The sequence below is a fragment of the Simochromis diagramma genome, unplaced genomic scaffold (assembly GCF_900408965.1).
Source record: "Simochromis diagramma unplaced genomic scaffold, fSimDia1.1 OVJJ01000822.1, whole genome shotgun sequence".
NCBI lineage: Eukaryota > Metazoa > Chordata > Actinopteri > Cichliformes > Cichlidae > Simochromis > Simochromis diagramma.
In genome coordinates, this window is record NW_024387520.1 from 3740762 (window position 1) to 3766558 (window position 25797).

The 25797-nt window shown below is 38.0% G+C and overlaps 1 protein-coding gene across 2 annotated transcripts in view; it reads left to right on the top strand.

Annotated features, from left to right (window-relative positions):
- The first annotated feature begins 945 nt into the window (after window positions 1-945).
- The window catches only part of LOC120725964 (protein RCC2-like), a 296282-nt gene continuing 271430 nt past the window's right edge, over window positions 946-25797 (top strand). Inside the window, exons 1-2 of one of the 2 annotated variants that reach the window (XM_040019100.1) lie at window positions 946-1158; window positions 5753-5936. In XM_040019100.1, coding sequence (XP_039875034.1) covers window positions 5756-5936 — 181 coding nt within the window. In that variant the 5' untranslated portion in view covers window positions 946-1158; window positions 5753-5755. Of the gene's footprint in view, window positions 1159-1737; window positions 3386-5752; window positions 5937-25797 lie in introns of those variants that run through there. The other variant, XM_040019099.1, reaches the window with a different exon arrangement.

The window sequence follows — 25797 nt, forward strand, 5'->3', positions numbered from 1 at the left end:
AGAGTTGGCAGAATTGAAAATATTAAGATTTTCATTGGGAGTGACCACGAAAGACAAGATTACAAATGAGTTAATCAGAGAGACAGTTCAGGTTGAGCATTTTGATTCAAAGTTAGAGGCGTCACTGGTAGGGCATGGACATGTGGAGGGGAGGAACAGTGGTTATACTGGTCAAGAAAAGTTGAATATGGAGCTGCCGGGCAGAAGACCATGGGGAAGATTCACGGATGTTTTAACGGAGGATATGTAGAAGGCTGACGTGACAGAGAAGGATGCTAGGAAGAGTATGTGACAGGGGGAGATGATCTGCTGTGACAACCCCTAAAGGGAGCAGCAGAAAAAGAATAAGAACCACATCATTTATCATTTATATCATATAAATGATATCATCAAGAAAGTTTTTTTTTTTTTGGTGGGTGGGGGGAGGGGGAGACGACTGTTCCTTCAGTGCAATTTGTGTATTCACTATACCCATTCCCACTGCAAAATCTGCATTATATAAATGATATAAGTCCCAAATTGATATTTGTTATATTCTTGTACACTGAGTAAATTGCCTTCATATATAACTGTAATAGTAACCACGTTTTATGTTATCCCCAGGGACAGCAAAATAGGCTATATACTCAGTGACTCAAGGTAAATTCAAGCATCCAAATTTCTGCACTTACACTTTTCACACAGCCACTTTCTATAAAGGTTATATCTACAATGCAAGCAGCCTGTTCCTTAATTCCCTAAATGCTAACAAATTACATTAATAGCAAAAAAAAAAAAGAAAAGAAAAAAAAAGCAATATATTCAGCATAAAAAAATAGGTTTTTACAGAGTTTTACAGAATTATTGTATATCGTATGGCATAAATGACAGACAAATGCTTCTGGAGAAAAAGTGAACTGTTTAACCCTAATTTACAAATTCATTTGGAAAGGTGAAGTAAAATAATAATATTAATTAAAAAAAAAATCAAATCTGATGTAAAAAAAAACAAACAAAACAAAAACTAAACTAAACTGGTCAGATTACGATTAATCGGACTAACAATGGACATGCTCAGAACCTCTCTTGGAATGTGGGATGATGGGAATCTGAGTCACCAAAATGCTAAGAAGGGAAACATCGAACTGGAACTTAAAAAAACAAAACAAAAACAACTAGGTAAGTGCGTTCTTTCAACGTAGCATATTGACATTCCCTGCTGAACACAGAAATGTCAAGTTTATGTTGGTTAAAGCTAAATGGTTCACTTAATGTCAACTATAGCTAGCAGTAGCACATTACTGTGGCAATGAAGCTAAGACGTTAGCACTGTTTATCTTGTGACAGGCAGAACAATATATATTGAATGTAGCAATAGAAGTACTTTCTCAGCTACAGCTTGACGCTAGATAAATAAAGGTTACTGATGCTCATGTGAACCTTTCTCTTTGCCAGGATGGAGACAAGCTAGCTCATCCTCTGACGCTGGCATACATTCTGACAACTGGTTATATTGTGTTTACTTAACCCAACTCATATCATACTCCTAACTCATAATAATTCCACTGAAACAAACAAAGCAAACAAACTGAAAAACAAACAAGCAGACTAAACTTTCCGCAGGTTGAAGTTGGACAAATTTTAGAAAAGCACAACAAAAATCTGTTATTATAAACAAAACAGGAGCATCATTATTGCAAAAACAAGTGTGTCAGAGTATTCTTTTTATGTCACTTTCCTGACAGAAGAGAATAGAAGGCAAACGTCTGATGCACATCCTAGTACAAAGTCTACCTAATATGGATTGTGCTCATTGTGCTTAATATTTCCAGTAATGTGCCAGTGTGTCCACTTGTGTGCGAGGAAAACTGTGAAGTCTGGCCTGATTATCACCAAATTATTTATATTTAGATAAATATTTATTATCTTCAACTTATGTTTAGACTTTCGTATCTCTTTGGCACCTTTTGTTTTTCTTTTTAAATAAGCGTCTGTTGAAAAATATATGGCTGTGCTTTCTTGTGTCTCAGGAACTTCCAGACCACTTCAGAGTGATTGCAGCACAGCCCTTTGTTTAGCTTATTATTTTGTTGAACAGAGTCATAGTAACTAATTATGCAATGGTTAATATTAACTGTTAGCCATGTTTAGCTAGTTTTCACTGAGAAAATCATGTTATGTGTTATCTCTCCAGTTCATTAATTAACATAGAATCTGTCTGTCCTGGTCAGAGAGTGTTTTCCCTTGGTTGACTGACTGAATGTAGGCTGGACCACCTACAGTAACTCTAATCCTTCTCACAGTTACTGTCCATAAATGGATGACTAGACACGCTTTCTCTTTGCCCACATAATCTTCAACCAGCTGACTAGACCTGGGATGGCTGCTATATGGATGTAAAACTTTACTGTTAACACTGTTGCCTTCATTGTCTCTGTAACTGTTCTGCCAGTATCTAACTCTCATGGTGATCCTGATTTGACACACTGGTACTCTTTTTTTTAAGCTGAGCTGTTCACATGCTGTTGCATTAGGGCTACGTCTTCTAGTGTGACTTATTGGTATTAATTTCTTCTAATAGGCATTATCCAAAGTCCAGAAATGTTAAATAACCTCTACTTGTGTTGTCAGTCTAGTTAGCAGGCTAAATCTCATGTTGATGCATATAAGAGAAACACCTGATAATGTTGGTTTCACGTTTTAAGCACAGCTGATGGTTATTCTGTGGTTGATGAAGATTTAAAAAAAAATGAGTAAAAACATTCAGATATTGAGTTAGGAGTGAGGTCCTAAATTCAGGAAGGAAACCAGAGCACAAGCAAAAGAGAAATTAAGACTCTCGACAACCGTTAGGAGAAGACAGAAAAAGAAAGTAAAAGTTAACACAGGATACAAACACTAACCTTCAGAGTAAAACAGGAAGTAGCCAAAAGGCAGATACTAGAAATGGAGACAAGGATACTCAGGTAGGCCAATATAAATTATTTATACATGCTGTATCTGAGAGTTATTTAGAAAAGGGAAACCTTTTAAGACTCCCCAGTGATGTATTTCACAAACTCTGTGTGGTATGAAGACATGATTTCACACTGCTGTCTGTGGGATTTGTACTGTGCTTCAGGTAGTTAGAAATGTTATTTAGTAATATTGAAATTACCACCAAAAGTCCCTTACTTCGATTACTCTCAGTTGGGTGATACAGTGCAAACAGAAAATGTCATGGAGACTGTTACCCTGGCAATATTGTCAAAACAGTGAAGGAAGGAGGGGTAAATGAAGTCAGAGCAACCGGACAATCACAACAATGTGAGAAATGCTAGAGACCACCAAAAGAAAAAGAAAAGTTGAAAAGGAGGAGTGATAAATGAAGATGGAAAAAATGAAAAGCTCTTTAAAAGTGCCACAGGTTAGTTCCTAGTTGCTGAGTGCTGCTACACCTTTTTTCTCTCCATTTGTGTTTGGTGTTGCTGGGCATGTCGTTACCAACCAAATTACGTGTTACTGCCAGCATTTCTACTTTTACTGTTTCATAATATACAGCATTTTGATTGCAGCAAAATGGAATCCAACTCTTGTTTTTTGGTTAATAAACAAAATTAACCTTAGAACGGAACCTATTTTACAGCTCTCCAAAATTTAGAAGAGACTATGTGTGTGAACCTGTGTGAATTGCTTATATATACCCTTTTATATGACATTGGCTTGAAGTCCAGGAGTGTTCATTCAGATAACTAAGATTGACCTTTGAAACATACAAAAGGGCAGGCCCTGCATGAAAAACCAAAGCCAAGTAAGTTCTACATCATGAAAAATGGAAGGAATGAGGACATGTTTAATAAATGCTCACTGTGATTTAGCAGAATGTATAGCTCTGTGCCATTGTGATTTCTAGATTTCTGTGTATGGATTAGGATGTTAGATTTATCTTAATTGTAAAGTCCTGCAATATTTATAATACAATCTCCATCAAAATACCACTTTTAGTCTTTTAGTAATAGGATATATTAATGTGAGCATGCAAAAGAGCCAGTTTCAAAGTGCTTTTGCTTCAGAATAATGTGATACCTCTCTGATTAGCGGATATGAATGTAGCAAATCAAGACAGGAAACATATGAGTGTAAGTGTGGCAGAAATATTAAAGTAATTAAAAGTGAAAAAAGTGAGCAAATTATATCCTGCTTAGGGCCCTCATTAAGCTAAAGACAGCCCCGAATGCTTTGACAGTCATCTACGAGAGAGAGATGAAACTAGTTGTCAGGCAGTGCTGATAAAAATGGTGTATTATGGACCGCACAGGACCATCTGTAGCATAATGGCAGATGCTGCTTCCTAGCTCACAAAGACCTCATTACTGCTTGTTTCGTGAAGTTTCATTGAAATTTTGCAAGAAAGAACTTCTATTAAGCAGTTGATATGAATTTTAAAATGTTGTCTTTAGGTGCACCCTGGGTAAAAATAATCGCTGGTATAAAAGACTCGTTCTTTTGGAATTGATATATTAATCGCAAAGACTTAAATCACATCCCACAGTAGAAGCTCATTAATCTTTGCCATGTCCTCCTAGTTGGATAGGTTGTATCCCTGCATTGGGAGAAAGGGTGCCTTGGTCAAGTCCAGTCTTTATTAAGATTAATGAACAGCTTGACATTTTTAGTCCTCTGTCTGAATCAATAATTTTAATACTCATGAGAGCCAATGGGGATCTAAGCTTGTGGAACACACATTGTGGCCACAGGGCGCATGTTAAATGTCCAAGTGGTAATCAATGCAAAGAAATTAGCTATTGATCTCTTATAGTTTTGTAATAGGTTATCTATTGGTTTGCTCTTTCGAAAAATTCCAATATCAGTCGGATGGAATTGTGCTGTTAATATTGCTGTGGGGAGTTTGTATGTATGTGTATGCGTACACATACACCCACCTTCCATTTGTGTTTTCGTGTGCGTGCAGGGTCACATTCTAATTAGCACAGAGGGCAGACTGTAAACAAACGTGTTTAGGAGCATATTGGTGATCCACAGTTCATTACAAATAAGGCTGAGAACTTCTGATTAGTTTTATGCAAGCGCAATGCTGACTAGAAGACCAGTGCTTACAAACAGCTATTAAAATATTTCCTCTTTCTTACACACTATTAGTGATGGATCATATATATATATATATATATATATATATATATATATATATATATATATGTCTCAAATGTAAGTGCTGAAAAGCTGCTAGAAACAGACTTGTTAAGGTCAGAATCCCTATTGTAGTTCTGACTAGAGTTCTGAGGCTAGATAAATCTGATATCATGGTGGATAAGACTGAGTATATCTGGTGAGCTTACTTTAAGTTACTGCTATCCAACTAACCTTTGCACTCACCCAACGTGTGTTACCCTGCCAGCTGACTAACAAGCCAGGGTCCTATTGTGGGAGTCCTATTCGACTACCCCCCCAAAGGACAGTTTTCTTCAGGGGCAGGGTGAATGACATCTCCATTGTTGTCTTGGATTTCAGCTGGTGTTTGCAGTGCTTTATTCTGTTTGTGTTGGAGGGTCACACTAACTAGAGCCTGTAACAAATGGAAAACTGGTTTATGAGCCACTATGTCAAACCCACCAAGGATAACAGTATTTTAAATTGTTTACTTATGTGTACACCTCATTTTCTCATTTTAACCTACATGCAACAGAAACAAAATGTGTCAGGAATACTGGTAAAGTCATAAATGGAAAAAAAGTACCAAGCTGACTTGTTTAAGTTTTGTTGGTCTGTTTCCCAGGACATGCAGTGTGAGGTGGACATGGATCTTCTTTGCTGGGGAAGTGGGGAGCTTGGACAAACTGGGCACGGCAGGCCAGAGGTCATTCCTCCAGAGGAGGCACTTCTGAAAGAGTTTGCAACATCTGGGCTGGGCAGTGTAAAGCTGCTTGCATGTGGATCCAGTCACTCTGTTGTGGTTACAGGTAGCGTTCCCAGTCCACTTGTATAATAAATAAAATCCAGGAAGCCTTGCTAGATATTGAGTGGTGCAAGTGCAACAATGGGTAAAGGATAAATAATAAAAATAATATTTTTTCTTAAATATATTTTACCTTTTTTGTCGGTGTTGTTCGAAGAATAAATTTACAATATTATTTGGTTCTTTTGTTTGATGTTTGCACCAATCTCTAGCAACACCAGCTGGACTTTATTTCTTCCTCCATCTTTGTTTGTGTGCATATTGTTTGTTTGTGTTTGGTAAAAAATTATTTGCGCAAGAAATTGCTATTCTTATCTCATATTATTCTTAATTAGTTTACAAATGCCAAAATTGATTTTGTTATATGTTAATAATGCAATTAGCAGAACAAACCAAAAGACACTCTGAACCTCAAGGACCCAGTGCCGCAGATGATGCATGCAGGAATATAAAGGTATTGCAGCTACTGTTCTTTAAAAAAGAAAAAGGTGCATACTCTCATTTACACCATTTTTTACTTTAAAAAAGAACGCATAATCAGACAACTGGTTAACTTGGACAACTCATTAATTTTTGCTGCTGTTACTGATATTTACCATGTTTAAGTCTGCAGTGCATCTTTGAATTTGTAATATACTGTTTTCCTCTGGCATGTATTTAGAAGTTTCAAAAGTATAAAAGCCAGATTACTTTGTCTTAAAGCTTCAGGTATCCACTGAGACTTTGGAATGTTTACAGAACAATGAGCAATGACAGACAAAGGCCACAGTTTAGTCAAAGCATGAATAAGCAAGAAAACTCATTGAAATAGTAGCAACAATTATCCAGAGTCTGGCATGTGAAGGACATGTTTTTTAAGGACATCTAATAATAGTTTTACCTGATGGTGCAGTATGGATGGGTTACAAACATGTATAATGCCATAATTGTAGAGTTTACATACTATATGAAGTGTCTTTTCTTTCTTGCCCATGAGGGAATACTGGCCTACTTATTTGCCAATTTGATAGAAAACCTGATGACAGGAAGAGAGTAGGCTCCTTTAGTACATTAGCTGGCAGTGGTCATAAATCAGTAGCCTAGATAAGTCTTATAGATCACCCCAACACAGGGATCTTTTGCCTCTGCCGTCATTACAGGGAAAAAGGTGACATTTTTGATTGATTAAAATGGTGCAGGCTAGCTTAGGCTAAATCATGTTAAGTGATGCGACATTGCAGTTTCACATATCATATTTCTGTCAAGACAATGATGGTGGAAGGCATTGTCAAGGCATGATATCTGACAACAGGAGACATCTGGAGGGACCGGAGGAGATTTATGGGAAGGTTTTAGTGGTCTGAGGGAGATGAGAGAGAGTAAAAAGTGGTCCTTTTTTGTGCATTGTCACTTCCAGAGTGACTGTAAATTTTACTCTAGTGCTGTTGGGAATTGGGGACATTTACACATCCTGACAAATTGCTTGCTGTTAAAGTATTTATTGGTCATGTCTTCCCTTTATTCTTGGCCAACTCACAAACACATACCCTCCTCACAGACACAGAAATATTTATCCAAAGCAAATTTATGTGACACGCGTTTATGCGTCGTACCTGGCTATAGCCTGATATTTGTCATAATGGTGTCGTGTTAATGTTTTGATAGAGGAGGTCTTGAGTAGGTCGTAATGGTTTTATATTGGCCAGATTGTCCCAAATCAATGGCCATTTGGCCCAGTCAGCCCAAAGAAAGGCTTGTTTATGGAAAATTAGTTTGCAAGAGAAATCCATAAGACGTGAAGAAAGCTGGAGAACAACTTTGCTTGTGTAACCTGACACACATACACACTCTCGAGCGTACACATGCACACTCTATCTCACAAAGATGAACTGTTCACTGATTTAAGGTTGCACTACAGTCACTATGACAGTCAGTGAACAGCTATAAACAAAACTGACCTTAAGGGCTGTTGCCATGTTAAACTTGTACCATATGTTCATCATGTTTGGGGGCGTGTGATTTGTGTTCTGATTGCAAGTGTGAAAATAAAATATTTTTAATGAAAGAGTTTGGAATGATAGAAATTTGGCCAGTGTGGAAAAACATCTTTATTTTCATTCATTTCCAATTATTTTTATTTTTTATTAGTCCTTTATTTATCCAGGTAAAAAATCTCATTGAGATTAAAAATCTCATTTCCAAGAGAGACCTGGCATCATGGCAACAAAAGTCACATACCACATAGGTATATAACATTTACAACAAATACAAATTTGTATTTGTAAACAGTAAATGGCTATTTACAGTGTACTGAACCCAATGAGAGTGAAATTATCTTCATGACAGTGAAATTATCAGATTCTTAGGCAAACTTAGTCTGCTCTTTTGACTTTGTTCCGTTTGAAACATTACTTCACATTATAAATTGTTGCCACTAGGTGGCACTGTGAGACTGCCAATTAGAAACTATAGCAGAAGAAGGTAGGTGGGGGCAGGTGGGGAAAAAGAGGCTTACTTACCTCACACTCAGACAGAGCTATAATTTACTAATAGTGTGGAAGCCGCCATTGCTGTTATCTTTTAATAGATTTGTACGGGGGAAAGCAGGTGCCTGTTGTTAATGCGTCCAATTGCCCAAGTTGCCTACAGAATTTAGGGCATCCATCACTGTCGTCGGCGGTGACACCCTGTCGTTCTACTTCATGCGGCGGGCCGGCCAGGCTGGGTTGGTAACAGATGAGGCTTCTCTCTCCTCTAGACGCCCACAGTCACACAGAGACAACCGCCATACGCGCTTTCACATGCATACACACACAAAACCACACGGCTATACCACTTTCTTAGAGGACAAACTAAACTCATACCTTTTAGAGTAGGAAGTGTATATTTCTATAGTTTATATACATTTCAATATTCAAAATTACATACATAAGAAATTATGCTATAAGTCATTAACAAATATAAAAATCTAGAATAGAACCAGTTAACACACTTTGAAAACTATTTTGTCTTGCTTCAAAAGTCAGCAAATGCTTTCCTTTTGCTTATTTGGACTTCCAGTTATTATAGATCCCTTCTACAGTAAGTTAAGGGGTCCTAGGTCACAAATCTCTACTCTACTGAGCTTCATAAAGCCATATATGTCACAATGGACAAAAACGCTTTCTGCAACTCTGCAAAAGTTATGCAGGAATATTGAAAATACATAAATGGCACACTGCCCCTTAACTTGTCTTGCAGACAGGCTGCTGCTAAAAGAAGAATGATCAGAAGAGTAGCAACACAAAGGTATGCCTTCTAAAACCAGACGATAACCAACTCCCATCAAACTTTTACATCAAACATTTTTAGCATATTATATTTGCAAAGTGTATTTTGCCAAAGCTAAAGCTAGATGTTTGTACTGTACAAGTGCAAACAAGATACAATTTCTTTGTAAATACAACTTACCCTCATCAGGTTCTGTGACAGCTTGATGATCCTTAATATCATTGCAATTGGTTTAGGTTACTCAGGTGAAAAAGAAAGATGGCTACTGTTACTGACTAACGCCACCACCAGCACTATATCTGTATATAGCACTGGGCAATGTTTAAGAGCCACTGAACAGCGTTATCAAAATATGTTAATATCGAGATCAGATATTTAAAAGAAGAATAAGGTGTACAGTTCAAAAGAAATCGTGCGTATTGTGCTTGGTTCATTCCAACCAGGACTAGAGAAAAAGCTATTCAGTGCAGAATTTTGAAGATGTAGTGGTAAGATATACTTAAAAGAGTAAAACTTTGCTTGTTGTAAGAGCATCCTGTCTGTCCACCTGGACACAGGTGTATATATATACTGTAGTTTTTGTTGCTGAGTTCAAGCATCCAGGGATTTGCCCGTGGCTACAGGATGTCAGTTCAGTTCCTCATATGGTTTTTATATAAAATTACTCCTTATTCTATTAAAATCTGATATGCGGCTGCTATATTTGCTATGTGACACTACCTGTATTTGACACAGAATTTAAGACTACAGTTTGGGGTCAACACAGCTGCAGGGGACAGAACTACAGAACATTTGTCACAGTGGCAGTTTACTGAAAAAATTTATCACAATTACGTACTCTTTTGGTCCGTGTTATTGAATAGTCTCTTTGCAGATTGCTATGCTTTCTTTTAATGGTGAATTGATTGACTTTTTCATTTTTATAAACATCTCATCTCTGATTATTTAAAACATAATTGTAATTGCAGGTTGAATTCTTTTTGAATAGTGACTGGCCAATTAAAAATGAAAAAGCAGGTTATCCTACAGTTGAATGTTAGCTATCTAGCAAACATGTTAATACGTAAAAATAGCCATCTCACTTAAAAAAAAAACCCCAATGAATTCAAACAGATTGCAATGTACAATGTGGTAAAATTACAAACTACAGTAAAGATTATTAGTTGTTTAAGTTGTGTGAGCTTTAAGTTTATGGTTAACTATATTTTTTATTTTATTAACAAGATTGGCTCCTTATTGCAGTTCGCAGTGCTCAGTTTTTTTTGCTTTTTTTTTTTTTTTTTTGGGGGGGGGGGGTGTTGGCACACACTCCATATTTGTATTCATTAAATAAATATGGGGAAAGCATGCACTGGTATCTTTTTAAAATTGAAATTTCTTTGTTGAACAAATGCTGAAATGCTGTGTTAGAGAAAGGAAATACCAGTAAAAAAAATCTTTGTAAACTTTGGCCCTACGTTGCTTTGAATTCCTGACCCTCTAGCTCCACCCCTGAGCTTAGCCAGGGGCACCTCTTTGCTTTCAGGTTTGCCCTCCGCCCTCAAGAACACTCTGCGCAGCTGTATTTCTTTGGACCCAGGCTGAGAGTTGGAGGGTATACAGAGGTGCCTGCTAATACCTTGTTAGGGCTGTTGCAGTTGCTGGGTCTCAGTGAGGTCACTGTCAGTACTGTTTTAGTTCGAGGCCCTTGATCTGCTGCACGTTGGATGAAGCCAAAGACTCATGTGCTGGCCGACTGTGACCTATAATATTCTGCTGGAGGCCTTGCACTTGTGACTACATTGAATTGTTAGAAGCCGGATAACTTAAGTCAGAAATCGTTACTTTGAAGGAGTTTTAAGCAAATACTAAAGACTATTTTAATGTAACATGTTTTAAAATCTTTTGTTGTTTGGTTTGGATGCTTGTGTCAGAAGTTTGGCAGAAAGTCTTTACGGTATCCTGGGATGGTCAGATGCAAGACTGGGCAAGGTATTTAGGTTCCTCTTTTTCTTTGTTTCTTTTGTTAGTGTTCTTTTCAGGTTTTTTCCATATGAGTTATGAACCTTGGTGTCAGGTGTTAAAAAACATATGAGAGTTGTGACCCAGCTTCCTTACCCTTTTTTCCTCTCTGACATCTCTCAACATAAAACAGAGCTCTTGCTCTCGCCATAATTGTAACCATCGTTACGTTTGGACAGTCCCTCCACCCGAGTATTTCCTCCTGCAAACTGTTGATGAACATTGAAGCAATTTTATATTTCTCAGATGGTCTCTTCATTTTCCAACATTGATTAACTTTAAAAAAAAGTGTAATGTGATGACATCATGCATATGACAGTGATAAAGAACACAGACTGAAATTTTAAAGTGCGTAATAAACAATTTTCTTTAAAAGCAAGATTGATAAAGCCTCTGTTCTTAGAGCCATCACAAAAAAACAAGACAAAAACCAAATCTCTGTCTAGTTTGGTGACATCCATTAAAACTAAGTACAGCAGACATAGTTTTCTTTGAATTACTTGGCCCTGAAATCCAATAATTATTAGCATTCAAGGCAACTTTATTTCTGTATACTCAATGGGATACAAAAATTGTGAGCAAGAGAGATATAGACAGACTGGGACAAATGACAAAGACAGTGGCTGGAAAAAACCCCACACACATGACCCGTCTTTTGTGCCTTAAGCATAGCTTTCTTCTGGAAATGTATAATTCACTTGGACTGTCCGGAAACTGTGTTGTTAATTTGGAGACCTATTTTCTCATTTCCTCTTTCTTCCCATCTTTCTGTCTTTCCCATCTGTGCCTGTAGGCAAATGCACCTTTACCTATGTATTTTATTGTCTTGTTTAATGTTTGTCAAAGAGTGCAATACTGAGAGTAATTCTAGGAAAGTATTGGCCATCCCCTGCATGACAACTCCAATATGTCTGGCCTGGACCGAACACTGAGGGGAGCTTTGATAATAATTTGCCATTTAGCTGTTTTGATGTTTTTCTATGATTTCCCAGTTGGCAAAGGTGGATGAGCAGAAAATGGAAGAACAGGAAAAAATAACCCTGTCCTTGCTTCTCATCCTCTGTGTCACTTACTGTTCTTTCTCTCTATCTTTGTAACTCTCTCTCTCCAGTGATTTCCTGTGCTAATTTAGTTGAAAAGGTTTAGCATTTAGTTTTGCACTCAGTTGCTTTTAAGGTTAATCATAGGACAGAACTGTTTATATTGCTGTAATACGGGCTTAACTCTCTCTTAGCGAAGCACGGAGCACTTGAAATGTATAGTGGACTGTCTCACTGCCTTAGACTGTCTTTTTCTTGCTCGTCTGCATCGTTCAAAAAACAAATGTTAATGCAGAACAAAAGACAATAGATGGAGAAAAGTCTTGCCAATTAGCAGCTAATGAGACAAGCTTGTGAGGATATCCAAATCCTCAACGTGTTAACGTTTACAACCCCTCCTCCATCTCTCAAATCCTACAACCTATGCCTCCCCCATCTGCCCTTGCACCTAGCCTTCTTTTGTAAGGCGGTTAGGGCACCTCTGAGGCCCTTTGTGTGATTATTCACACATGGCTGTGGCCCTTGTGCTGTGAGCACAGAATAGGAGAGCAAAAAAAAGAGAAATGCCTCATATATGGATAATGTAAAAATATCCAACTGACACATGGTCAGTGTTTTTTTTTCTTATATTTAATTTTTTTTAATTAACTTGTCGTTTCCCGTCGAACACACTCCCACGCCAACACATCACCGCCTCATCGTCTGGAGATAGATGCATACTGTAGACCCAGTGAGGCACTCAGTCCCCCACCATGCGTTCTCAATTTTACTTAATATAGTAAAGCCAGGAATTGGGTGGGTGGGTTGTGGTTGGGACGATGGTAAGGGAAACACATTTGATAAGTAAAAAAAATAATATGCCAAGAGAAAAACCAGCCATCCCAGTTGCCTTTGACACGCTTTTTAACAGAGATGTCTGTGTTGGAAGTGAAAATAAAATCTGCTTTTGTAATAGAGATCTTTGGACAGCCTTGAATGATTTGCCACTACTCCTTTCCGGGCTCATTTTCTCCATAGTGTGTATTGGGAGTGTGCTTGGATTCTCGGTGGAGGAAATCAAATGTGAGTTGGCCTGGAAGTGTTGCAGTAAACAGTGAGAAAAGCAAACACAGGCCAGATCAGGGAATATCGTGCAATGTAATATTTGGACTAAAAAACAGAAATGTGTAATGGAACAGCACAAATTTGACTCTCCAAAGGGATTTCTAATTGATTCTGTGCTTCATTACTGGTTTTCTCAGGGAGAAATGGACATCTTACTTATGTATGAAAACAGAGCAACAGACATTTAAATGGATGCCACGGTGATTATTGCGATGCAGTTCTCACAGCATTTGGCAGCAGATGATTGCTTTATTGCTTTAGTTTTTCTTAAATTCTATTATTTTTCCATGAAGGTAGCAGCGAGTAACTGTTTGAATGCAACCTTAACCTTGACTGGAACAATTAAATGAAAGAGAGAATTGAAAGAAAGTGGTTTGGGAACACAAAATAATCCAGGGATCCACTTGATATGTTATTTGTCAGGGGCAGTACATTTGTGCATGTTAACTAACTGTGCCACTGGACTTGGCCTGCTCGTAATAGGGTTCCAGCGCAAACATTTTCTCTCAGGGATTTCTATTATTAATTCTGTCTGAACACATCCATAAATGAATAATGAAATAAATAATGAAAACGTTATTACTTTTGGCAGCTGGGTCATTTCTCGTTTCCTGCTTTTTCCTCTGCATGTTTCCTACTAATTAACTTTCCAAGGAGTTGTCCTCGTTTTCACAAAATACATTTCATCAGTTTGGTAGCCCTCAGAAAGTGGGGGTACACAGTTTTGAGTCAAAGACAACAACCGGGACAATATGCAAGTACTTCACTCCTTTTCTTATCATTGGCAAGGGAAACAACTTGAAAAGCTTTAAAAGTAATGTGCAACTGAGTTACACAAAGCTGGTCAGCAGTTCTTCAAACACTGTGGCCATTGGATAAAATATGAAGACTTTTAAACCTAACGATGCACTTTTATCATTCAGATTGATCAGTGAAACTCTGAATTAACTATTTGAGGCTTTCTGCTTTACATGTGAGCATCTTTTCTCATTTGTAAAACACTAGAACTTTTGCACAGATGTGCTCTCACGACTAAACTACTCCATTTGCTTTAAGCGAGCAGTGGTGCCTATAAAAAGCATGTGAAAAAACAGGACACGTGACACCTGTGCGTTCACTTTGAATTCTCCAGACGATTACTTACTCTACTCTCACGTGGCCTCAATCGGACATTACAAAGGCTGTAAGAAGCTAACGGGGTAAAACTTATTTAACTTTGAAGTCGACTCAATTGGACATTCACGTTCTCACATAGAGCTCCTCTGGATAATGTCTAGAAAAGTTCAGGGCTGTAGTGATTGTGTGAAAATGTCTCCATTTGGCACTCAAGGTTTCTCCTTCTTCTTCTCCAGCCCTCATCTCCCTCCTCTCAGATGCCCATACCATGTTGTTAAAGGCTTGTGCGCTGGGTTTAGGGGCTTGGCGATGAGCAGCCCTTATTTAAAACGGATCTTAAAGAGGGCAGTAAAGCTAAAACCCCAGTAAAAGTTCCCCCATCGCTTTAGCATTGCTATATAGATGACTTTTCTCTCTCTCTCCTCATTAGAGTCATTGCAACTCTTTCAAACTGCTCCTTCCGTTTCTCTGCATTTTACTGTTAATTAGTTTGCTTTGTAAGGTTAGACGTGCGGACGGAGCAACTTTGAGAGTGTTTAGCTGCCATCTGTGTGCATACAGCTTTAACTATGTACAGATGGTGTGTGCTCACAGACAGGTTGCTTCTTGTATAGAAAAAAAGTGTGAAAGACAGTTTTGGTTATTTTAACAAGATTTATGGCCATTCTCGCAGGTGACTGCTTAAGCTATAATGATGATTGTTAGTCAGCTGTCAAAAAAGGGTAATTTAAGCAGGAGTAACAAAGAGAGGAGAATGAATATATCTTCATTTGCGCATTCTTGGTGATGAATCCTCTTCAAAAATATTGGCATTCCTGGAAAATTGGCTTTGTCAACTTTGAAGCATAATGAACTGATTGTTTAATGGCTACTTCTTAAAGGCTCCAAAGTCAAGGTACCATTAGCCATTCAGTGAACCAGGTAAACAGAGAACGAGACATAAATTGCCAAATAATTGCTTGACATGGTCACAAAATTAGAAATCATAATCAAATAAGGAGCTGACTGACGGAGAGAACCAAAATAAGAACCAAAATGTAATTTCCCACTCCAGTCAAAAGTTACCATTTTATATTGGGTGCAAGATAAACCACGAAATGCACATTTTAGAATTTTCTAAAAATAATGTAGCCAGTCCAAGACTGCAGTATAACGTGTCTTTAACTTTGCACTAAATCGTACTCATTTCTCTGTTTTTCCCTTCATTTTGTGACTTCTTAGCCCGCGTGCAAGGTGCCTCTCGCTGGTGGGAAACCTGCCCTTCTCAGTTGTAGTTCAGTGCCTAATGCTCTCTGTGGGGCATTGTGAATGACCCTCCCACAATTAAAAAAGGGTTAGCAAAATTATTGTTGGCCTATTGCCACATACTTTGTGATTTAGCAGTGGTCAGAGACAGATTGTGGGCCAAGACTGCCCAAAACTTCTCTCTCCAGCTCATTGAAATTGCCCGGTGTAATTAGTAAATTGAAGAAAATTTAGGGAGAAGGAACTCTTGCTCTTTGTTGAGGAAACAGAGCACAGACTGAGTGTATGACTCCTATCTTTAACCTCAATGCAATACAAACGTTGCGGACAAGCTGAACGTGATACATATGTATACATACATGAGAGAGAGAGAGCAAGCAAAATCATGTAGTTTATTAGCATGTTTTTTTTTTTTTTTACAGTTTTACAGATGATATTATAGCTTAAACATCACCTGTTAAAGTACATTTTAGAGTTTTGTGAGTAAAATGAAAAGACCCCCCCGTACACATCAGTATACATATTTGAGAAGGAATGGACAGAAAATGCTTGGTCTTGTTATTCAAAGTGAGATACAAATGAAAGTGAGAATGCTACGTGTAACTAGACATGAGAAAAAGATGAGCGTTTTCACAGTAACGTCACAGTTTTATCAAACACCATCAAATAAAGGTTTATTAACGATTCTAATTTGCTGTGCTGACACCTTTTTTCATGATGAAATGAAGTGTTGATGCTGGGCTGAGAGGTATCGCAGTGCAGTGTCAGCGCTTATGGAGTCAGTTAGGAGAGAATCTGTCATTTCATTAGATTAGTAACATTATTTATTATCATATATTGACGCATGCCACTTGGTAAAATGGGCCACAAATAACATGTATTCATTTGTGCAACTCAGTGCTTTTTTTTTCTTTGTACAATAGTTAAAAAATATATATACAAATTCACAAAGCTGTATCATTTAGGGTCACAGGATGCAGTCGATTTTTTACAGTTCGTTTTTTTTAAAACTCACCTTGATCGAATCCCTAAGCACACACCTCTCATTATGGCGTGTCATAAAACTGCTCACTAATGGCTTCGAATCAATACAGCAATTTGAATGTATTAAGAACTCATTTGCTACAATGAGCTACCATTGTTCAAAAAAAAAAAAAAAGAAAACTAAACAAAACAGCTATTTTTTGCTTTTCTGCTTTAAAAACCTAAAATCCTGGGCGTCTGTGAAGAGGATTCTCCACAAATGCCTGTGAAAGCAGGCAAAAATACTAGGGGAAAAAAAGATTGCTTTGTTAATTTCTCTCCCCCCCCCTCCCTCTTTCTCTCTTTCCCACTCTCCCCAAGGTTCTATTAGGAAATAGATCCCAGGTGTTCGATAAGCCTGTAGTGGACATGACAGCAGTGCAATCAAGTGTATAAATTTAATTGCAGGCTCATTTTGTGCCGTTTATTAGCCGTTTAGGGGCACATCGCTCCACTTGAACCCTGTTATTGCCAGACAGAACAGCTGTTTGGTTCTTTTTTGTCTCATTGCATAGTTTTGAAAAAGTACACACTAAAAAGCCAAATGTGCGTGCACACACGCACACACATACAGGCTTACACACACACTTCTTTGATTTCATTTGAGAAATTAAAGTGTATACTAAAATAAATGGTCAAAATACATAAAATATTAAAAAAAATCCCAGGTTAAAACATATTTTGTATTCAAAAGTCTTAGAACAAAGGCAATTTGTAGATAAACAAATCTGACTGCACCCAGAAACAAAGAAAATAAAGGGATTAGAGTCTTTTTGGCTTCAGTGGAACTGGGCTGCTGTTGAATGGTGCCACACACTGAGAAGCCTGCAGATGTACTAGCTTTGGTTGAAACCTTCTTCTGGTGCAACATGCCATTAATAAAAAGCCTAGAGAAAGCTGTGTTAATTGTTACCATGCACTCGGTCTTGCCATTCCAATAAATCATCCTGCTAATTGCAACAAATTGTGGGCTGACATTAAGCTATGATTCTGAACCGGCAAATATTCATCAACATTGCAACTAGCCCCATAAAACAAAGAGCTGGCCGTTTCCCAGGCTTAAAATATATCTACCATCTAACTCCCCAATTACTTATATATCTTTCTTGTCCTCAGTCTTTAAGCGCAGGATTGTGAGTGAATGAGATGACATCGTGTTTATTTATTATATCCCAATAATGCCCAAGTTGTGACAGTCATATAACCAACCACAGACTTTGTTTTCCATGCTGGCATTGAAGCCTTATGTGTGCTCTAAAACAATTACAATGTTTTCTGTCATAAGAAAATTACCTTTAAGAGTTTTGTAAATGCAAGGCTGCTTTGAGTGTGTTTGTCAAGAATGTAGCAATAAACTATGTGTTATATGAGACAGTTTCATAGTCTTTAGCTATTACCTGCCTCAAAAAATTACACAAATTAAATCTATACTTTGATTTCACTATTCTTTAAAAAAAAGTTTATTACTGCATAGCGTACTTAGGAAATCCTTGATTTATCACCAAGCAGTCATATGTGGGTGCATTTAACCCCCCATGCAATGTTTATTTTATGTAGACAAAAGGCTAGTTAAATCCCTCTACACTCTGACAGTCACCATAACTGTCACTGTGGATGATGTATTTCACAGCCTAGTGCATTACTACCACTAATGTTTCACTGTGCTGCCAATTCGCCCTGATAGCGTTAAAAACAGAGACAGTATGTGTCAAAACAGTACTTAATGGGCTGTCACCCAGGTGTGCAGGAGAAGCTAAAGATGTTGGGGCTTAAGGTCAGGAACTGATTTGTTATTTCGTAGTTCATGGGGAATTTGATGTTAACTGATCAATTCAACACCCCAACATTCCCATAAATCAATTCTGCATCTGGACAGGAGATACACGTGTGTGAGCATACTGTGTGAATGCAAGCATGTACATGAAGTAGAATATAGCGTGTTTAGCGTAAAATATATTTCAATATTGTAAAACCAAATTACAATACTCATATATATCTTGAAAGAAGCAATTTAGCAATTTTGTAGATCCTGATTTGTGATTTTTTTTTTTTCCAATTGCGACCTGCTGAAACAGATTTATGCTGGTTCTGATTTTCTTTCTATAACTGATAGTATTTACAAGCAAAACTCATAATAAAAGTTATTAAAGTTCACAATTTCCCCCAAACAAGTGTAGCTATCTGAGGCTGCGACCTCTTGTGAATAAGGGAACAACTTACCTTTCGTCTTTGCCTTAAATAACTGAAACTGCTCTACTACTGGAAGGAGATGCACCCACCCTTATGTGCCATGTTTTACCTTACTAAGCAGAAACAAATGCAAGAGTTTTATATAACAATGCAAACTTCCGATACGTAGATCCCTTTCCAGTGCGGTTATAACTTCACCAAACAACGGGACGTTGGCCTTTATGGGGTTTTTTTTATCTTTCCATAAATTTCCCCCTAACTCCTTTGAATCATTGCACATACATTTCCAAGGCTGCTGGCTTGTGCCTAGCTCTGATGTTTGGATAGCTTTAGCCACTTTGCCTTTGTTAGCTTCTTTACAATGTCCATGGTTTCCGATTAGGCTTGTAGTTGGGTGTTCTCCCTGCAGTTTACTTTGACAAAGTTTGTATCTTTGCTCACAGTGAAGTGCTTCCACGCTAATGACACTTTAGCGTGTGTGTGTGTGTGTGTGTGTTTATAACTGTTTGGCTGCACCATTGTGCACATGTTATGCATGCATGAAATGGATTGGCTAGAAATTGTTTATGATTGGAAATCATCAAAAATGTCTGAACATGGAATGGTTAGATCTTGACACTTGTGCAGGATGCACTATTTCTATACCTATGATCTTATATTACAAGACTTAAATGAAGAAAACTATAGTAGACATTACACATTTTGTTATGAAGGAGCTAACAGAAGCGTCCAGCACTGCCCTTTAGAGTATTTGTAGTAGGAAATACCACACCTCTACATTAAAAAAATCCTGTTGGTATTCATTTATTGCTTGTACTGGAACAATTTTACATGAAATAGAAGAAAATCATATCAACATTTTATAAAACCAGATAGTTACGCACAAACACTTTTACCAGCTGTTATATAAATATAAAAGAATGAACATTCTGTAGCCCAGTAATGTAGAATTGATGTTTAAATGTGCTGCATTTAATAGACTCAACAAAGCTGTTCTGATTACATTTTTGTCAGAAAATTAGTTGCAGGAATTCAGATTGCTTTGCAGGGTGACCATATGAAATAAAAAAACATTTAAGTCAGAATTTATTACTTTTTAATCTTGTGTAGGTGGCAGAAAAGAAGGCATGCCATTGCGACATATCACAGAAAAACACTACTAATGTCTTAGAAGTACTTTCTGTCAAATTTCTTAATAGACAGTTAATTTTGAAACATCTGATCTGATCTGGTGGGCCCATCTCCTGTGTAAACTGAGGTTCAGAGACCAACTTTATTGTAAGAGTTGTGGCATTTCACCTGTAAATTACAGATAGTATACTTGGCAGTTAAATTTTAATTTGTTTTCCTTTTTGGTGAGTGTGTTTAAAAAACAAATAAATAAACAAAACAAAAAACATTTCTAATCATAATATGATTAGAAACATTGTTAAATACAATTTGAATTGCAGTATTTGTTTGCATTATCATTGCTCTGATTAAAAGACACTGATATAAAATACTGAGACATGGCCCACCAAAACCACATGTAACAGTTTTTTTCCTCGTGTGCTTACTTGCACCTACGCCATCTTCTTCGTGGTCAGTTAAACGTGTTGCTCCGCTGCCACTCCCTTAAAATTCTAATGGAGAGAGGGTATGCCTGCAGGTTGATCCTGCTAACTCTGGATAGGTGATATAGCCTAGAAATTGCAACAGAATATTTCAAGGAAATTTGCAGTGGTGTTGTGTCACATCTTACTATAATAATTGTAGTGTATGTGTGTGTGTGTATATATCTGTGTGGAGGCGCTGCAAAATCGTTCTTTTCCAGTGTGTTACTGCCACTGATGACTGGCCATCTAATTCTCCACTAGTAGTGACCCATTAGATATATTGACACAGCATAAGTCAAATGTAAGCACAGAGATAGCCTAGATAGTGTTTTCCATGTAAATTTTAAGTAAAAATAGAACATCCCTACTTAACATGTTACTTTAGTGTTTGTTATTGTTATACTAACTTAACCTCGGAACTGTTCAGGAGCCTGTTCAGTTTTGCCAAAATTACAGTGCTTTGCTTATTTTGCAAAGTACTGTGCTGAAGGTCTAACCTCTTGTAGCCAAACTACTAATATTGAAGAGGCTCTCTTTTTAGGTAATAAATCATCACTGGAGGCTGAAACGCTACTCTCACTCTCATCCATGTTATCGGCTTATGTCGTTGTGAACAATCGAGAATGAAAACGTGTCTATGCATATATAATTGATATTTTGAGATGACACGTAAAAATTGATACTGGTATTATCATGAGCGGTATAACAAGGCAGAGCCCTAATGCCAACTGTGGAAGGAAAAGTGTTTTGTCTAAAAATGGGATAAATTTGCTGCAATGGACTGTTTTGTGAAAGGTGAAGGAAGAAGACCTTACTAATCACCTAAAATAGTAAAGTTATAATAATCTTTGCTTGAAAATGCCTAAATTGGCAGCAATCCCAGTTCTGTCATCTAAGTTGAGTTATATATGTAGTTTTTTCTACATGTGAGGGGGCCTGCCATTGGAGATACAATTTAAAGTCAATCTTCAGGTGTTACTTACTACTTCCATGCAGAACAAACTGCAGTACACTGAAAATATTCAATATATATTGCCCATACCTGCTACATTGTAAATAATAATAAATCCTTGCATTATTTGAGTATGTTTTCATGAATGCCTCAACCCTTTCAACCTTTATTTAGTTCCTTTTTTATATTGCCGCGATGAAGCTAGGAAGTTGGCTTAATAAAGCACGATAACTGGCACTGCTGTGGGGATAGTGGTGACTGACTGGAGAAGGGAGAGCAGAAGCATCCTTCCATTTGACAATGTTAAGCAGTGATTGGCTTATTACTGCATTCTCTGATTCAGCTGGATGTGTTCAAGGATCTTCTCTGCGGTGAAAAAGGTCGGCTGCTCTTAGTTGTGCTCAGCTAGAATACTAATACTGTCCTTATTCAAATGATCTGCTCCAGCGCTTATTAAATTGATGGCCCAGGCGCTCTAATTTAATAGTGTTGCAGTCCAGGAGACGGACACAGCTGCAGTCACCGGTGAATTAGGTGCTTCTGAGGCAAAGTTCAAGCAGGAGCCCCTTTTGCTTTTGGGATGCATTTTTCCCAGCAAATTAGCAGTCAGTGCCACTGCACAATTAATTAGTGCAAACCAGGAAAAGCTTGTCATTTAATAAGGTGCTTTTTTTCCCCACTCATACCTCTCCCACACTCTGAAATGTCTCTTCCTTTCTTACCATATCGTATCCCCTCCCTTAATCCCTCCCTCCTCCTTTTTGTCTGCGACTCTGTCGTTTATGCCCTCTCTTCCAGTCCTCTTTACATAAACAGAGGGAATTGATCCATTAAGCTCTGTGCTATTAATACCATTTAATGTATTTGTAGATAAAGCAAAGCTGTGGGTCGGATATATATCAGTGGCATAAGAATTTGGGAGCTCCTTTTGGATTGGAAAAAAACATGTAAAACTGGAGTAGCTGGTGATTATTTCATCCAGTTAGAAAGGGTTGCGGTTGATAGTTATTACAGGGGAGGATAAACATACTGAAATACAAGGAATCTTCAGGTATCCAAATGCGTGCATGTGTGCAGGAGCCTTTGTGTGCATGAGTATACTTGTAAGTCCATCCATGCATGTGCGATGCTGCCTGTGTGTGTCCATATAAAACCCATAAAGAGGCACTTTTTCAGGATTTAATTGGATTTCATTTCAAGAGGCAATAAATTGTATGCGATGTTTTGTGACATCAAGTGGTTTGCAATCTCAGCCAAACAATGACGTAAACTCCACATTATAGCACCCTCTACCGAAGTTGATTAGTATGGAGACGAGTTATAATTCTACCTTCAGAGCAGAGTGTAGCTCTCACTTTTAATCTATTTAATCTCATCCCACTGTCTCTTATAAGAACCAGAACTTAGGATAGTTCCACTTACATTGCACACATCATTACTGTGTGCTTATTGGTTCCTGTGAGGGGTGCATGGCACTCCAAAAGTCGGTAGTAATTCTTGGGAAAAATATTAATCGGAACTTGAATATAGATGGTCTAACAAGAAATATTAACTGGAGCTGTGAGTGTGCAACAGAGAAGAGGCGAGGAGAAAAGAGGAATCATGGAAACCAAAAGAAAACACGATCACTAGTTAATTGATGAGGCTGAGTATATGAATATGTATGGCTCAGAAGTAAAAAAAAACCAAAAAAACCTTTGAATTAAAATTTGACAAAAGTGTTGATTTTTATTTATTTTTTTTTATTTTCATTGCATGTTAATTCTATAACTTCCAAATGTACTCCCACAGTTTTAAGTAAGTTTTAAGTGTTTGTTTACATTTTCCTTAAAGACTTCTGAGAGAACTGTAACCGCAATGGGAAAAGTTTTTTAAGATTTTTTTTTTTTTTTGATGAATTGCTGTATTTTAAATGGAGCAGAACATTTCTTACACAAATCACAAGACATAGACTTACTTTAGAAAAACAAGTATACATAAGATGTTTGTTTACCACAAGTGCAGACTCAATATTTCTTTCTTTCTATTACGATTCAGTTCCTCAATTTACTTAATTTGCCAAAAGTTGTCACCACTATTATTTTTTACCTAACTGTGTCGATATGCAAAAGTAATGTCAAAATTTAAAAGTGTTGCATTTGCTTCTTTTTCAGTACGTTCGTTTTTATAGTAAAAAAAAATGTGAATGAGCGCATAGATAAAAAAAATCAATTGCGATCTTGAAATTAATCTGGAAATCAGGAGATTTGTCAAAATGTCAAGAAATGGAAAAAAGTGGATACCAGAGAACCACAGTTTTCTTTATATACAGCTTTTGCACATGTGCGAGTACACACACACACACACACACAGACACACACACTGTCAGACCTTTGTACCATTGTCCTATTTACAGGCTGAAGGCTGAATGCTGAACATGGAGTACAGTATGCCATAAATAAGAGTGGTGGGGCTCTATCAGTGCTGACAGAGGTCTCTTTCCATCCGCACACAAACACACGCATGCACACACACACACACACACACACACACACACACACACACACACACACTGGCCCAATGCCTGCTTGTTTCCCCCTCAACTAATAGACTCTAGTGAAACCAGTCAGCGTTGTTGTTCTGAGATTGATGTGACCTTGATGCCGTTTAGTGGAGTGATTTGTTTATTGGCACTTATTTTGATGCATGTGGAAGTGAGCTTTAAAAGCCATACCAAAGAGAGAGAGACACACACACACACACACACACACACACACACACACAGTGAGGAAGATAAAGATGGAAAAAACAGAGCTAGAAAGACAGAACGAAGAAAAAGTAAGGGAGATGGAGTAGAAGAGATATACTCCTGGGGCAGATTACATAATACATCATTCACAAACCATTGTTGCCAATATGTCTTTTATACTCCTTAAATTGCCGTTGCCATCCCAGGGCCCCCACTGCGCTTTGACAAATGCATCACAACACACACAAACATATTGTATTCTCTCTCTGTACAGTTGTGTACAGTTAGTGGAGTCTATCACAGGCCTCCTGGGATGCTGCAGTGTAAGGAGAGGAGCTGGTGCTGAGGAATACTGTATAGTATTGATGGAGCTCTGTTTCTGTTAGGCAGTGAAAACAAAGTCTCCCTGATGCACAGTGGAGTGTAGGGGGATCAATAGACGGGGAGCGCTTCATTTCCTCAGGCTTCTACTGAAGAAACACTCACTGATGTGTCAGGGCTGCTGCAGTTTTTGCTTTGACATGGAGGAGATACAAACCATCAGGCTGTACTGTATGAGGGGAAAAAAAGAAGATAGAAGTACAGACAAATTCTAATACACACAAATTTGTACACACGCACAGTATGATGAGGAAAAAGGAAAAGGAAAGGTCAGCGTTGCGTGTCACATTGTGCTGCATTAGAATAACAAGAAACAGGCATGAACTGGGGTGAAAGGGTTTAACTGACACACAGGATATAACAAGACATAAGCTTGAGTGATGGGGAAGGGATTGGCCGCCGCACAGGATGTAACTAGACATGTGACTGTGTGCCGGGGAAGAGTTTGGCTGGCGCATGGGATGACACAGGACCAGAGCCTGGGGCAGCCGGGGAGAGTGGAGAGCCCAGCTGTCACCTCAGTCAGCCCCTTCTCTGGGGGCAACTGTCAATCAGCAGCCTCTCATATTGCTCCGTCATTGAAGCTAATTGCTATTGTCACCCCCAGAGACCCAGAGGATGCTAAAGCTAGCGCAATTGCCCTTTTGGAGAGAGAATAGTGCCTCCAAACACGAGATAACAAATGCAGGAGATCCAGAGAAGTGAATCAAAGGTAGTTCTGGTAGAACATTAATAAGGCATTAGAAACACTAAAGGCAAGATCACAAAAAGATTCCCTCAAACGGCATACGTCCAGGCCCACAGAGTAAAGGCTGGACTATAAGGGAACGTGGCAGCGTGGCTGAGTGGAATCATTTAACGACACATAAATATGCATGCAGCGACACACTCTTCTCTTACATACTCATACATGCACACGCGCATACTCACAAACAAGCCAGCACACATGTGCACAGAGCAATAGACCTAATGAAAATAAGATGGATGCTCTTTGAGAGATGGGTGGCTGTGTTATTAATTGCTGTCTGTCCCCTCCTACTGATAATGATGGGCTGTATCCGGGAGAATTTGCAGAGAATAGATTTTATTTGGAAGGATTATTTATTGTCCTTCTCATTTGAGGGGTGGTGTGTTTAGAATAGTGAGAGTTTAAATAATGGCCCGGGAGAGATAAGTCCTCATGTTAATTCCTCTTGTGCTTCTTCCTTTCTCTGGCACCTTCTTAACCACACCACTCCTGT